Source organism: Narcine bancroftii, chromosome 3 (assembly GCF_036971445.1).
Source record: "Narcine bancroftii isolate sNarBan1 chromosome 3, sNarBan1.hap1, whole genome shotgun sequence".
NCBI classification, from domain to species: Eukaryota; Metazoa; Chordata; class Chondrichthyes; order Torpediniformes; family Narcinidae; genus Narcine; species Narcine bancroftii.
The window spans coordinates 153,899,049-153,913,344 of NC_091471.1; the positions used below are offsets into that span (position 1 = coordinate 153,899,049).

General features: G+C 41.3%; 1 protein-coding gene across 2 annotated transcripts in view; it reads left to right on the forward strand.

Annotated features, from left to right (window-relative positions):
• Positions 1-13,353, forward strand: part of LOC138757698 (vesicle-associated membrane protein 8) — a 60,831-nt gene extending 47,478 nt beyond the window's left edge. For both annotated transcript variants that reach the window (XM_069925413.1, XM_069925412.1), the window contains exons 2-3: positions 6,753-6,911; positions 13,067-13,353. In XM_069925413.1, the coding sequence (XP_069781514.1) occupies positions 6,828-6,911; positions 13,067-13,210 (228 nt within the window). In that variant the 5' untranslated portion in view covers positions 6,753-6,827 and the 3' untranslated portion in view covers positions 13,211-13,353. The remainder of the gene's footprint in view (positions 1-6,752; positions 6,912-13,066) is intronic.
• The last annotated feature ends 943 nt before the right edge of the window (positions 13,354-14,296 follow it).

Sequence of the window (14,296 nt, forward strand, 5' to 3'; positions counted from 1 at the left end):
CTTCAGACACTCAGTGACTCTGGGGTGGTGGTGGGGGGTGGTGGGGAGGAATTTTTTTTAACTTCTTTTTCTCTGACTGTAAGGCAACCAGACAATTCTAATGCTAATGGCGAATTTTATGGCAACTTTGTGTAATATTAATTTCTGCTTTATTGATCTGAAAGGCAGTTTTTGCCAACAACTATCTCCCCAAACTCCCCCTAACCATAAACTGCATCAGGACAACCGAAAAATCTGTCTGAACATTGAAACGTCACTTTTTTGCATAAACTATAACTGCAAATATTTATTTATCTATATACTTATTATCTTTTTTCTGTCTCATGGCAATTTAATTTATATCATTGGTATTAATTTATTTTATGTACCTATGGCTGCAGCAAGTAACATTTTCAGTGCTTCTCTATTGTACTTATATTTATAATAATAAATGCTCATAATCATATCATAATTCACTTCTCAAAAGCACCAATCAGATTCTGAAATCAAAAACTACAAAATACTTGCTCAAATCTCCTGAAATATTGCATTAACATTCATAGGCATTTACTGAGGGGTATTTTCTTGTGAGAAATCCCAGTTTCCTTGAATGAGTCCATCAACATTTCCACCCCAAGACACAAGGACAGAATTCCCTTTGTTCTCACCTCCCACCCCACCAGTCACCTAAAGCATGATCCCAGCACCAGATCCATATTCCCCTCTCCACCTTATGCAGGGACTGGTTCCTCCATGACTCCTTCCATGACTCCACTCATGCCTTCCCACACTTGCACCCACACCTCCTCCCTCACCATCATTTGGGACCCCAAACAGTCCTTTCAAGTGAAGTGTATCCAGTGCTCCTGTTGTGGCCTCCTCTACATTGAAAATACTGGAAGCAGTCTGTGAAATTGTTTCATTGAGAATCTTCTCTCTAATGGCTGCAATAGCAGGGACCTCCAAATGACCAACCATTTCAACTCTGTGCCCCATTCCCATACCATAGAAACATAGAAACATAGAAGATAGGAGCAGGAGTAGGTCATTCGACCCTTCGAGCCTGCTCCGCCATTCAACAAGATCATGGCTGATCTTAAAGTTCAGTACCCCGTCCCCACCTTCTCTCCGTATCCTTTCATACCCTTATACTGAAGAAATATGTCTAATTCCCTCTTAAATATATTTAATGAACCTGCCTCTACTGCCCTCTGTGGCAATGAATTCCACAGATTCACCACCCTCTGGGTAAAGAAATTCCTCCTCATCTCGGTCCTAAATGGTTTGCCTATTATCCTCAAACCATGGCCCCGGGTTCTGGATTTTCCCATCATTGGAAACATCCCATCTGCATCCAATCTGTCCAGTCCTGCCAGAATTTTATATGTCTCTATGAGATCCCCTCTCAATCTTCTAAACTCCAGCGAGTACAATCCCAATTTGCGCAATCTTTCCTCATAAGTCATTCCTGCCATTCCAGGCATCAGCCTGGTGAATCGCCTCTGCACTCCCTCCATTGCAAGAACATTCTTCCTTAGATAAGGTGACCAAAACTGCACACAATACTCCAGGTGTGGTCTCACCAAGGCCCTGTACAGCTGCAGTAAGGTATCCTTGTTCCTATACTCAAACCCTCTTGATATGAAGGCCAACATACCATTTGCCTTTTTAACCGCCTGCTGTACTTGCATGCTCGCCTTCAGAGACTGGTGAACAAGTACCCCTAGGTCTCTCTGCACTTCCCCATCTCTTAATCTATTGCCATTCAAATAGTAATCTGCCCTCCGGTTTGTATTACCAAAGTGGATAACCTCACATTTATCTACATTGTAGTGCATTTGCCATGTATCTGCCCAGTCCCTCAGTTTATCCAAATCACACTGGAGCTTCCTGACCCCCTCTTCCGTGCACACAACCCCTCCTAGCTTAGTGTCATCTGCAAATTTGGAGATATTACATCCAATCCCCTCATCCAGATCATTAATGTAAATTGTGAGCAGCTGGGGTCCCAGTACAGATCCCTGTGGCACCCCACTGGTCACCGCCTGCCACTCAGAAAACGAGCCATTTATCCCAACTCTCTGTCTTCTACCTGCCAGCCAGTTCTCAATCCACATCAATACTTTGCCCCCAGAGAGGAGTCACGCGATGGAGTAGTGGCCGGACGGTGAACTCCAGCCCTCTCCAGAAAAGTCGGGAAAAACAAAAGAAAACACAAAGGCACAGAAATAAAAGTTACAGAAAAGTGAGTATAAAGGTGGAAAGAAGATGGCGACAAAAAAAGAAAAGTCGAAAGCAACGGTAAGAAGAGAGGAAGAGAAGACAAAGGAGGAAAAAGGTGAAGGCCTTACCTGTCCGAAGAGGCCCGCTGCGGAGAGAGAAACCCGCTCCCTCAGGTCGGTAAATAATGGACTACAAAAATGGCTCGCAGAGCCGAGTAAAAGTGCGCAACCGCGCATGCGCGAAGTTTCGCGCATGCGCGATGCGAATGAAAAAAAACACACCGACGGGAGGGGGGACCAGCTGGGGAGTCGATCTCCACAGCCGGCAACGACAGCTGCAGAACACCTGCAGCAAGAAGAGACCACAGAAGACAACAGAAACAAGAAAGAAGAGGAGGAAAGGGCAACAAAGAAACAACAGATGGCCAACCCAGAGGAAGAAGAAGAGGAAGAGTATGGTGAAATAGAAGAAGAAAAGAGAGGCAAGGTAAAGGATATACTTGCTCTTATTAGAGGATACATGGAATCATTTAAAGAATGGCAAACACAGGAATTTAAGGATTTAAGAAAAAGAATAAACAACACAGAAGAGAAAATAAATAAAATGGAGATGACCTTAACAGAAATGGGAAAGAAAATGGACAAGATGGAAGAGCGGGCAGTAGCAGCAGAAATGGAGGTAGAAGACTTAAAAAAGAAATTGGAGAAATCTAATAAAAAAACTAAAGAGACACAAGAACTACTAGCTCAAAAAATAGATACAATGGTAAACCATAACAGAAGAAATAACATAAAGATAGTGGGCCTTAAGGAAGATGAAGAAGGCAAGAATATGAGGGAGTTTATAAAAGAGTGGATCCCTAAGACCCTAGGATGTCCAGAACTACAGCAAGAATTGGAAATAGAAAGGGCACATAGAGTATTGGCCTCTAAACCACAACCACAACAAAAACCAAGATCTATTGTAGTAAAATTCCTAAGATATACTACAAGAGAAAAGGTACTGGAGAAGACAATGGAAAAAGTAAGAGAGGGCAACAAACCACTGGAGTATAAAGGGCAAAAAATCTTCATTTATCCAGATATAAGTTTTGAACTCCTAAAGAAGAGAAAAGAGTTCAATACAGCAAAGGCGATTTTATGGAAGAAAGGGTATAAATTTATACTAAAGCATCCAGCGGTATTGAAAATATTTGTTCCAGGACAACAAAACAGACTATTCTCGGATCCAGAAGAAGCACGAAAATTTGCAGAACAATTACAAAAATAGACTGAGGGAGAAAGACGGGTAATGAGAGTTAAGATGATCACAATTGATATGTATGTGGGTAAAGACAAAAATAGACTGAGGGAAGAAGACGGGTAATGAGAGTAAAAATGATCACGATTGATATGTATGCGGGTAAAGAGGTATAAGAGTGAATAGAGACAAGGAGCATACGTGAATGTATCTGTACTTAGAGGAAAATATAGATAGTATAGACAAGAATTAATAAGGGAAGGTAATGGAATAGAGAGAATAAGGAGGGAATTAAAAGAGTGACCTTTGTGACATATGAAAAGTGAAATCTTTTCTGGGGGAGGCGGGGTGGGGGGAAATAGCGGTCACTGCAAAATCAGTTGACGCTTGCGAGTGGATTCGCAAATCCAAATGGAGAGGGGAGATGTGGTTGTCCGACAAGGGATAAAGGACAACTCAGGAGGTGAATGGGAGATTGGGAATAAATAAGATAGAAATAGGAGAATAAGGAAAATGTTGGATGTTGTAGGAATGTTGTCTTATAAAGAGTTGAAAATAAGAAAACAGAAATGGAAAAGGAGGAAAGGTAATGATGGAAAAACGGAAAGAGAAGATAAACAAAATATAAAAGGGCTACGCTGAACTATATGTCTTTAAATATTAATGGAATACATAACCAAATTAAAAGGAATAAACTACCAAATTTAAATGAATAAATGTATTCCATTAGAAAAAATAACATATTGGTTAAGAAATAATATTGAAATATTCGAACAAGTATAGGAGCCTTACATTAAATACAATAGCGAAAACCTACCGGGGACAAACATTACCTAAGTTGATGGAAGGAGAAGGAAAGAAAAGAATGGACTCAGTAGAATTTCTGGTGTAATTTTGTTGAATGACATTGTCTGACTGGATTAATGCAACCTAGATTGTATACCTAAAATGGATGAGAGGGGGGGTGGGGGGGTGGTTTGGGAGGAAAGGGGGGGGGGAAAAAAAGTCACTGTATATGTGTGAAAAAGAAATTGTGTATATCATGGCTAATGTGATTTATGGTGTGAAAAATAAAAAAAAATTAAAAAAAAAAAAAAAAAAATACTTTGCCCCCAATCCCATGAGCCTTGATTTTGGAAGCCAGTCATTTATGCGGGACCTTATCGAAGGCCTTTTGGAAGTCCAGGTACACCACATCCACTGGCTCTCCCCCATCTATTTTACCTGTCACCATCTCAAAGAATTCCAATAGATTTGTCAAGCACGATTTACCTTTTGTAAATCCATGTTGACTCTGTCCGATCCCTTCTCTGCTAGTCATATGCTCCGCTATTACATCCTTAATAATGGATTCCATCATTTTGCCCACTACTGATGTAAGGCTCACCGGCCTATAATTCCCCACTTTTTCTCTACCCCTCTTTTTAAATAGTGGGGTAACATTATCTACCCTCCAATCCATGGGTACTGATCCTGAGTCTATCGAGTTCTGGAAAATAATTCTTAAAGCATCTGCTATCTGAATGGCCACTTCCTTAAGTACCCTAGGATGTAGATTATCAGGCCCTTGGGATTTATCTGCCTTCAATCCCATCAATTTCCCCAAGACCATGTCCTTAGAGATACTGATTTCTTTCAGTTCCTCCCTTGCATTAGTCTCTATGTTTCCCAACATCCTTGGGAGGTTATTTGTATCGTCTCTTGTAAAAACAGAACTAAAGTAAGAATTTAATTGGTCTGCCATTTCCTTATTCCCCATTATATATTCCCCTGATTCCGACTGCAAAGGACCTACTCTGGATTTCACCAATCTTTTCCTCTTGACATATTTATAAAAGCTTTTGCAGTCGGTTTTAATATTTGCCGCAAGCTTACTTTCGTAATTTATTTTTGCTCTTTTGATTAATCCCTTTGTCCTCCTTTGGTGCATCTTGAACTGCTCCCAGTCTTCAGTTGTGGTACTATTTTTGGCCAATTGATATGCTCTCTTTTTGGACCTAATGCTGTCTCTAATTTCCCTTGTTATCCACGGTTGAGTCACCTTTTTTGGTTTATTTTTATGCCAAACCGGTATAAACGATTTTTGCAATTTCTCCATTAGATCTGTGAATGCTTTCCATTGTCTATCTACAGTCAACTCCCCCATAAACACCACCCAATCAATCTTACTCAACTCCCATCTCATACCATCATAATTCCCCTTATTTAAATTCAGGACCTTAGTCTCAGTTTTAATTTCATCACTCTCCATGTCGAGTGAGAATTCGATCATATTGTGATCGCTCCTACCCAAAGGGCCTCGTACAACAAGATTGTTGATTAGCCCCTTATCATTGCATAATACCCAATCTAAAATGGTCTGCTCCCGAGGTGGTTCCTCGACATATTGGTCTAGATAACCGTCCCGTAAACATTCAAGGAATTCCTCCTCCTCAGTATTTTTACTAATTTGGCTAGTCCAATCTATATGCAAATGAAAGTCTCCCATGATGACAGCTGTTCCCTTATTGCACGCTTTTCTAATTTCTCTTTTAATGCCTTCCCTCACCTCTACACTACTATTTGGAGCCCTATATACCACCCCCACTAACGTTTTCCGCCCCTTGCTATTCCTCAGTTCTACCCATATAGATACCGACATGTCTGTCCATAGCCTCGGGCACTGCCAAATCAAGCCCACCTGCAGATTGGATAACAACACCCAATATTCTGTCTGGACAGTCTCCAACTGGATGGCATTAACATCGACTTATCTGGTTTCTGTTAGGCCCATCCACCATCTCTCTCTCTTCCCCATCCCTCTGACTTCTCTCTTCCAGCTCTCCACCCCCTTCCCTCTCCATTCAGAGAGCTATGCCTGCCCCCATCACTTCTCAGCTAGCATTTTTTTACTCTTGTGCCCTCCCACCCTTATCCATCTTTTTTGGCTGTGAGCCTGCACTCCTCTCCCTGCTCCTTCTTCCCCTATCTTTTTATTCCAGTGCTTTACCTGCTGAATGTTCATTCCTTGACAAAGGGCTCAGGCCTGAAACATTGTTGAATATCTTTGTTTCCTATGGATGCGATGTGACCTGCTGAGTTTCTCCAGCAATTTTGTGTATTAAACTACCATCACAGCATCCGCACACTTTCTTGTTTAATTTTATCAACATTCCTGGGCTATAAGCTCAACATGCACATAGCTCCATTTTAAAATGACCAATCAGCATTGATAGTTTTGAAACTATTCTCTCATATTTTTACAGGGCTTTCTGAAAAGTGATTGAAAAATCAGTTAGATTTTTTTTTAATGAGATTTTTTTCCACTTCAGGCCAGCTACAATTTGGATCCGGGGCCAGATAAATTATCTAACCTACAATGTCAGGTGGATGATGTAAAGGGAATTATGACACAAAATATTGAGAAGGTTCTGGACAGAGGAGAGAAGCTGGACGATCTCATCATTAAAACAGATGATCTTCAAGCTACAGTAAGTATCCAAGATTGTTATCAATGCATTTCCTGGTGCAGAGGGGGTTGGGCACTGAGAGGATCTTCTTGTCGGGTTGTTGCTGGCCCTTTCCAAACTGGCCATTCACAGGTAGAGACAATGGGCAGTCGAGGGTTCAGGACAAGCTGACTACCTGCCCCTCTTTTGGGGTAATGTCCGGGCCCATGTGTCATTAGAATATGGGGTATCCGAGGGGATGGTGGCCAAGTTTCACAAACAGTAGGCCCCCAGGGAATCATGTGTGTCATAAATAAGAATAATGGGATTTTAATTTGAAATGTAAAGTACGTGTTAGAGGGTGGTACTGCTGATTGGAAGTTTTCTCTCTATTACTGCAAGTAGTTTGTTAGATGTAGTTGTGTGTATAGTTTGTGTTTTGTCATATTGGTGTTGAAATAAATGTTTTGATAATTCAAAAAGCCCAATAATTGAGTGCATTCCCACCAATCTCCTTCCCTTTGCTAGATGTACAAGGGAAACTTGTCTGACCACATTTGTCTGAAGTAAAGTTTCCATATATATGAGCAGAATGAATAATTGGTGACAAGTTACAACAAACTTTTCACAATAAAAATCAGGGAATGGGTTCTCAAGCTCCTTCGGTATCATTTGAACTGTGTGTTGCATAATCAACAAGCAAGGTGCAATGCTAGTTGTGTTCTGTGTCAGGATAACATACGGGATATAGACGATGGGCTTCATTACTTATTAAATGCAGATTGAAAAGTGATACATTCTTTTTAACTAGAAATTAATTCAGTGTAACGAGAGAGAAAAAGGGCCTGGCTCAGATTAATTAAACATTGCAAACAATGAGAAACTTGAAAGACTTAACAGTTTAGGCAGCATCCATGGAGAGAAATGATTAAGCTGAAACTCAGATGGATCATTTCTCTCTCCAGCTTCCCATTCCTTTCTCAAGATTCCAGCATCTGCAGTTCCTGTGTTTCTCCAGATAATGCAAATTGCAGAATAATCATCAGATATCTAAATAGGGGTTATTCAACAGACTTGTGGTGGTACATGATCCAGTATGACTGAAACAGATCCAGCTTCCAGTCATCTCCAAAATCTCAGACATCCATTGGTTGCAGATAAAATAGTCAGTGAACAATGAGAAAACAGAGACTAAAGTGGAAAGTGAAGATAGCAAGTAAAAGAAGCGTGGGGTGGGGGGAGGAGGGGGGAGTGAGTACTGGCAAGGGCCCAAGATCTACATTGCTTCGCCAAGTTTGTAGTAGGGTGAAGCCAGGGAATAAACTGGACCTGATTGCACAGTTTTATGTAAAATTTGGTGGGACAGGTATCCACCTCAGCTGCCGTTAAGCCCTGAGTGCAGGGTACCATGATAGCTTAGCACTTTCATGGAAATGGTAAACTGGGATGTGGATTAGGTATTGCATGCAGAATAGAAACAGACTGATAATGTAAGCTCTTCTATTCCTTAAATTTGTGTGGAATCTGGTTGAAACAGAAGAGAACACCTCTTCTTCTTGCTTGGGTTCCCAGTGTGTCTCAATGCCGAAGCGTTGGGCATAAGGGCTTAGGCTCCTTGACATTAGACTGTAAGGATTACAACTTGAAACCCCAATAAACCCCAATGGAGTTTAAAATAGCAACATTCACCGTGCATGGTGTCAAACACACTATATGATGTGTTAATGCCTTACAATACCTTGCCAAGGTAGATGTGATAATCATACAGGAGTGTGCACTGTTGCATCTCAGGAACCATCAGTGGTAGTCACAATGGTGACCTTATAGGCTGTAACAACAGCACTCTACCTGGTGTGAACCCAGGAGAGTGGAGAGCAGAGACACAGTGCTGCTCCGCAGAGTCCAACCACCTGGTCCCAACGAAAACAGTTCTGTACAAGCTTTAAATGGCCTGTTAAAGGAGCCGATGGTGTTTTAAAATACTGCAACCACAGGGTCTATGCCCAGGATGGCAGTTCCTATTCACAGCAGTGGCCACAAGGAGTTGCAGACTCTGAAGGAGCAGCAGACCAGCACAGAACATCACAAATAGATGAACACCCCCTATTGAAAAAGAGAAGCAGAGGAGACGACCGTACAGGACGGTAACCATGGCAGAGTACCAGCAAGGGGTCCAAGGCTGAAGGACCCACACAGGCCACAGGCAGTCAGCAAATAGCAGTCCAAGGCTCATAGAATTGGGTTTTGTGAGGGTGCTGAGAGAGAAGGGCTCCCAAAGGGCATCAGTCACTGAAGGCTTTCTGATTGTGTCAGAGCTTTGGAACTGGAGCTTGGGTTGTGATGGATTGAACAGGGGTCTGTGGGCTTGCAGAGGCTGCAGGAATTAGCAAAGCCAATGACTTTCGGGGCCTCTTGAAAGACAAGCTTTTGCTACTCTTTCTATCTTACTGATGGCAGGCAGAAGAAAATTTTGTGTAATATTACATTTTCTGTATTATTACATGACAATAAAGGAATATTGAAATCAAAGACCTTCCAGAAATTCCTGATGCAGGTCTTAAAAGACAGCAAGCGGAAGAGTCTGGACCAGCCAATTTCTCTGGGGGATTTGACGGACTCCATCCAGTCAGCTGGACATTGTTTTTCCAAACACCTTTGACCACAAATTCAGCAGCAGTGGTCAGCAGAGAATGTCTTATAGTTACTGAAGGACAAGGACTCAATTGATGGTGGGAGGTGGCTCCCTGAGCAAATGGTCCTGGTCATCTGGTTGAAGGCCTCATCAGCAGTCCTCATGAAAAAGCACTAGGACATAGCAGTGAGAGGAGCCCTCCCCATCAGATCCTTTTTGTATGACAGGATTTATCACATTGTCCCTAAGATGACTGCAGTGGAGCAGAGACAATCACCCACCTTAATGCAGAATGCAGATTTACTAGGTGTGTTTCGAAGGATGCCAGGGTCCTTGCCACGGTTCATCCACACCAGCATGGTGATTGATTTATGGACTGTTCCCAGGGATTCATGCAGAGACAGATATCCAGAACAGTTGGAAGATACAGAGTTCTTTGGTCTACCCAAAACTTGATGGTCTTTCAGCACAGAGATATCAGTGAGGGAATGCTGCCGGCTGGCACATTCCAGACTGCAGGAGTACATACTGAAGGATGCACTGATCCTTGGTGCAGCTAATGGGAGGATGCTGTAGGGAATGACCAGTCTAGAGTCCTATCGACATTGGGCATTAAGGGGCTGAAGAAACTACAAGAGGCCACAGAGGGGGCAATGGTGCAAAATAGAGAACATATGTAACAATATACATTGGTGGAAATGTATGTCGCACTTAGAATGTTAAAGGACTTTGAACTATTTTATTTTGTAATTTATTGTGAATAAAGTTTATTTTTGGAAAAATAAACCTGCCCTGTTGAACACTAGAAGATCAAAGCACCAGTGGGAGAAAAGGAATGGTTGATGTTTGGGGCTGAAACCCTTCATCAAGACCAGAAATTCTCCCAGACCTTTTAGACCATTGACCCCCTTCATGAAATACTTGATCCTTTATCAACTCCCAGGTATGAAATCCTGGCACTGGACTGGATGGGGGGTGGTGGCACTAACATAGGTACTGTATATATTCAAGTAATAGTCAATCCCATATAAAAATCAACCCCCCCCCCCATTTTTGGCCTCAGCCACCCACACATCCAAACTCCTGACCACATATCCTCATTCTGGCCACCCACCTATCTGAGCTACCTATGCCCCAACCATGAACTTACCACCCAATCCCAGCCATCAGAGCTCCTGACACCTTGAACGACACAGGTATTCAAGAGGTCAAAAGTTTGCCCTATGTAAGTCGACCACCCCCCTTTTCCCCCCCCCCAACATAGAATACATACCTCATCCTCCATCCTCCCATTTACTCTAAATTTAAATGTCAAAGTCAATTACAACATGGTTGCCACCAAGACCCACTCTCATGAGAAGTTGGCCAACACTACCATAAGGGCCATTTTCAATCAACCCCTTGGATGGTCCCATTGGTCAATATTGACCACTTTGGAGACCCCTAATCAAGACTGTGACCATGTGTCACATATTCAAGCATGCACCAAAATATTCTCCTGCATTGAAGATGGCCCTTCCACTCATGCTTTCCCCACCTCAACAAACATTTCAGTCAATATTTACGCAAATTTTCCCTAAACATGTGGGATTTACAGCAATGGATTAAATTATATTGAAGGAGGAAAATGAAATTGACGCCAAGAATCAGATCAGCTGTGAATGTTGGGGCAAGCACAAAGGATTATGGTTACTGTTCATATTCCATATGTTGTTGCGCCTGCTTCCTCTCGCCTCCTACAAAATATCCTGCATTCCCCTGGGGAGGTTGGTACAGAGTAAACAACATTCTATTTTCATATCTCATAAACCAATCAAGCTGAAACATACATTATATATATATGTATGTAACACCATGAGGACCATAGACATCCAAATTTTCTGCAGCAATCTAGCAGATACCCTTTCATACACTGTGATATGTGCTGAGCCCATTAAAATTAGGCTTCTTCCATGTTCTTCTGGGGTCAAGATTTTGTCAGCGTAAAAGCTAAAGTCTTGCCGCTCCTCCTTTCCACTGCCTCCATACATTGAACTGGGAAAATAAAATCAAGCCTTATAGAAAATAAATATTGCTTTCCAGTTAGATGTGGGATTAAACTTTAAGATTATGCCATTGTAGCAGGAGCCAAGAGGAAAGTCTCTCCACCACCACGTTGGGAGTTTCAATGGCAGTTTAATTCAAAACATGCGCATGCCCCTTTAAAGGCAGCGTGAGCAGTGACATCATCACTGCCTGGGGCACGTGCTCAATTCAAGGCAGTCCCCCGACAGCGCCATGTACTTGCAGCTGCCCGCCAGTGCAGCGGTACCAGCGGGGCCGGTTCACTACATGTGCGCCGCCACACCATTATACATTTAATAACAGGATGTGTTGTCATTTAGAAAAAATAATGATTTATGAATTTGCCAGTAAATCCCAATGGAAATTATTCCACTTATTTCTTGTTAGTTATCAGGATAGGTTTCATCTGTGATTCCTACTTAAACGATTTAATTCAACGGAATTGTAAAGATGTCATTGCACTGGAAAGAATGCAGAGGAGTTTCACTGGGGGGTGTTGCCTGGAATGGATGAATTTAGTTATCGAGAGATTAGATAAATTGGGTCTTGTTTTCCCTCAAATGAAGGAGGCTGAGGGGTGAGCTGATGGAAGTGTATAAAACTCCAGAGATGTCGATAGTAGGGATATTAAACCCAAGTGAGGAAGGAGTTTTAAAGGAAACCTGAGAGGTAAATATTTTACCCAAAGAATGTTGATATCTGAAATACACTGTCAAAGGACTTGGTAGAATCAGGTACAAATTAAGGGGTATTTAAACACTTAATTAGGCAAGGAATAGGATACAGACCTAATTTGGGCAAATGGGATTGATGTAGATGGGGGAAGAGTCAGTAGGACCGTGATGGGCAAAATGGCCCATTTGTGGGCTGTACAATTCAATGAATCAGACTCAGATTGTTTAATATGGAATTATATGAATGAATAACTCTTATATAGTTGTTAAATCTCTGGAAATGCTATTTTTGGATGCGGGTCATTTTTAAGCATGTTTAAGAGCACAACTGAGCCAGTACAGATGGTTTCAAAGGTCCTTACTAAAATACTTTCCAGCATGTACTCATTCACAGTGCAAGGAATCCAGTGTGCTGTTAAGATGAAATTGCTCTTTGCAAGAAGTTCATTTCAAGGGTCCCTACCTAGACAGGTGTTATTTGTAGCAATACTGGTCATACCAATCTGAAGATGGCCTCATTTCCTGCAGAGAAAAAGGCCCATTAAATCAGAGGATTTACAAATGACACCACTAAACTCACCAGGGAATCAAAAATAGGCACAGTAACACTGATTATTCCTTGGGAATGATTTATTCACCAGCACATGTTTGGCTGAAGTAAAACTTTGCGTTTCTGTACATTGTGCTTACATTAATGAGAATAAATGCACATTTAACATCGACAGGCTACTCATAGGATTTGGCTAGCCTGACATTTTGCTGATTTTTATCTATTCGACGGATGACTTTTTGGCACATTCTGAATTCTCTTATCCGGTTTGTTTCAGGCTGATTCTTTTCAGAAAACATCCACAAAAATTGCAAGAAAGATGTGGTGGAGAAACAAAAAAATGATTATCATTATTGTAGTAATTGTGGTTGCAGTCGTCATTCTCATCATTCTCTTTGCTACTGATGTCATCCCAAGTTAAGTCCATCGACCTACTAATAGAACTAGTTAAGACTAATTTCATCTCCATGTATATAAAGCTTTCTTCCTCTAGAAATGCATATTAAATGAGGAAGCTTTACAAGCAAAAATATTTAAAATAAATGTTAGAAAATGGGTACTAAAGCTATTATTTGAATTATTTATTTCTAGATTTGTGCCAACTAGAATTTTCATTAGAAATATTTTACCCTCTCGCTGCATTAAATTTTCTTCTCTCCTAGAATCAAGTTATTTCACTAAGGGATTCAAGTGCAGTTGAGATAGTTCCTCACAAGCTTATTTCCAATTGCAACACTATTGTTTTTCAAAACCAAGTGAACTCTGCCAACACCAAAGTTAACTGATCCTCGTGATGCCCCTTGGTGAAGTACTTTACAGCATGGGGCATTCAAAAATACACAAAATCACAGGTAGGCTGGGAGTCAAGACCAGTTGCAACAGCCAAATAACTAAACTAGATAAAATCAAATGAATTTGTAGAACTTATTTCTTGATGGTCTAGGGAGGGAAAACACACATATACAGTGCCCTCTGTAATGTTAAATGAAAGCCACTTTTTTTTCTTTATTTGTCACTGTGCTCATTTTAAATTTGTAGTCAACCAATTCCCGTTTAAAATGCACAATCCAGATTTTATTAAGGAGTATTTGTGTACATTTTAGTTTGACCATGTAGAAATTACAGTACTTTTTATACATAGTTCCCTCATTTCAGGGCACCATGTTTGGAGCATGGCAATGACTGCTTGAAGTTTGTGATTCATACACACCACGAGGTACTGAGTGTCTTCACTGGTGATGCTCTGTCAAACCTTTACTGTAGCCATCTTCAGCTCCTGCTTATTTTGGGGGCTAATCCCCGTAAGTTTTCTTTTCAGCACATGAAATTGGATTTAGACCAGGTGACTGACTTGGCCATTCAAGAATTTTGCAGTATTTTGCTTTGAAAAACTCCTTTGTTACTTTAGCAGTATGTTTGAGATCATTGTCTTGCTGTAGATGAAGCACCATTCAATGAGTTGATGTATAGTTTGTTTCTTTTTCTACCCACCTGGTGATATAACAGG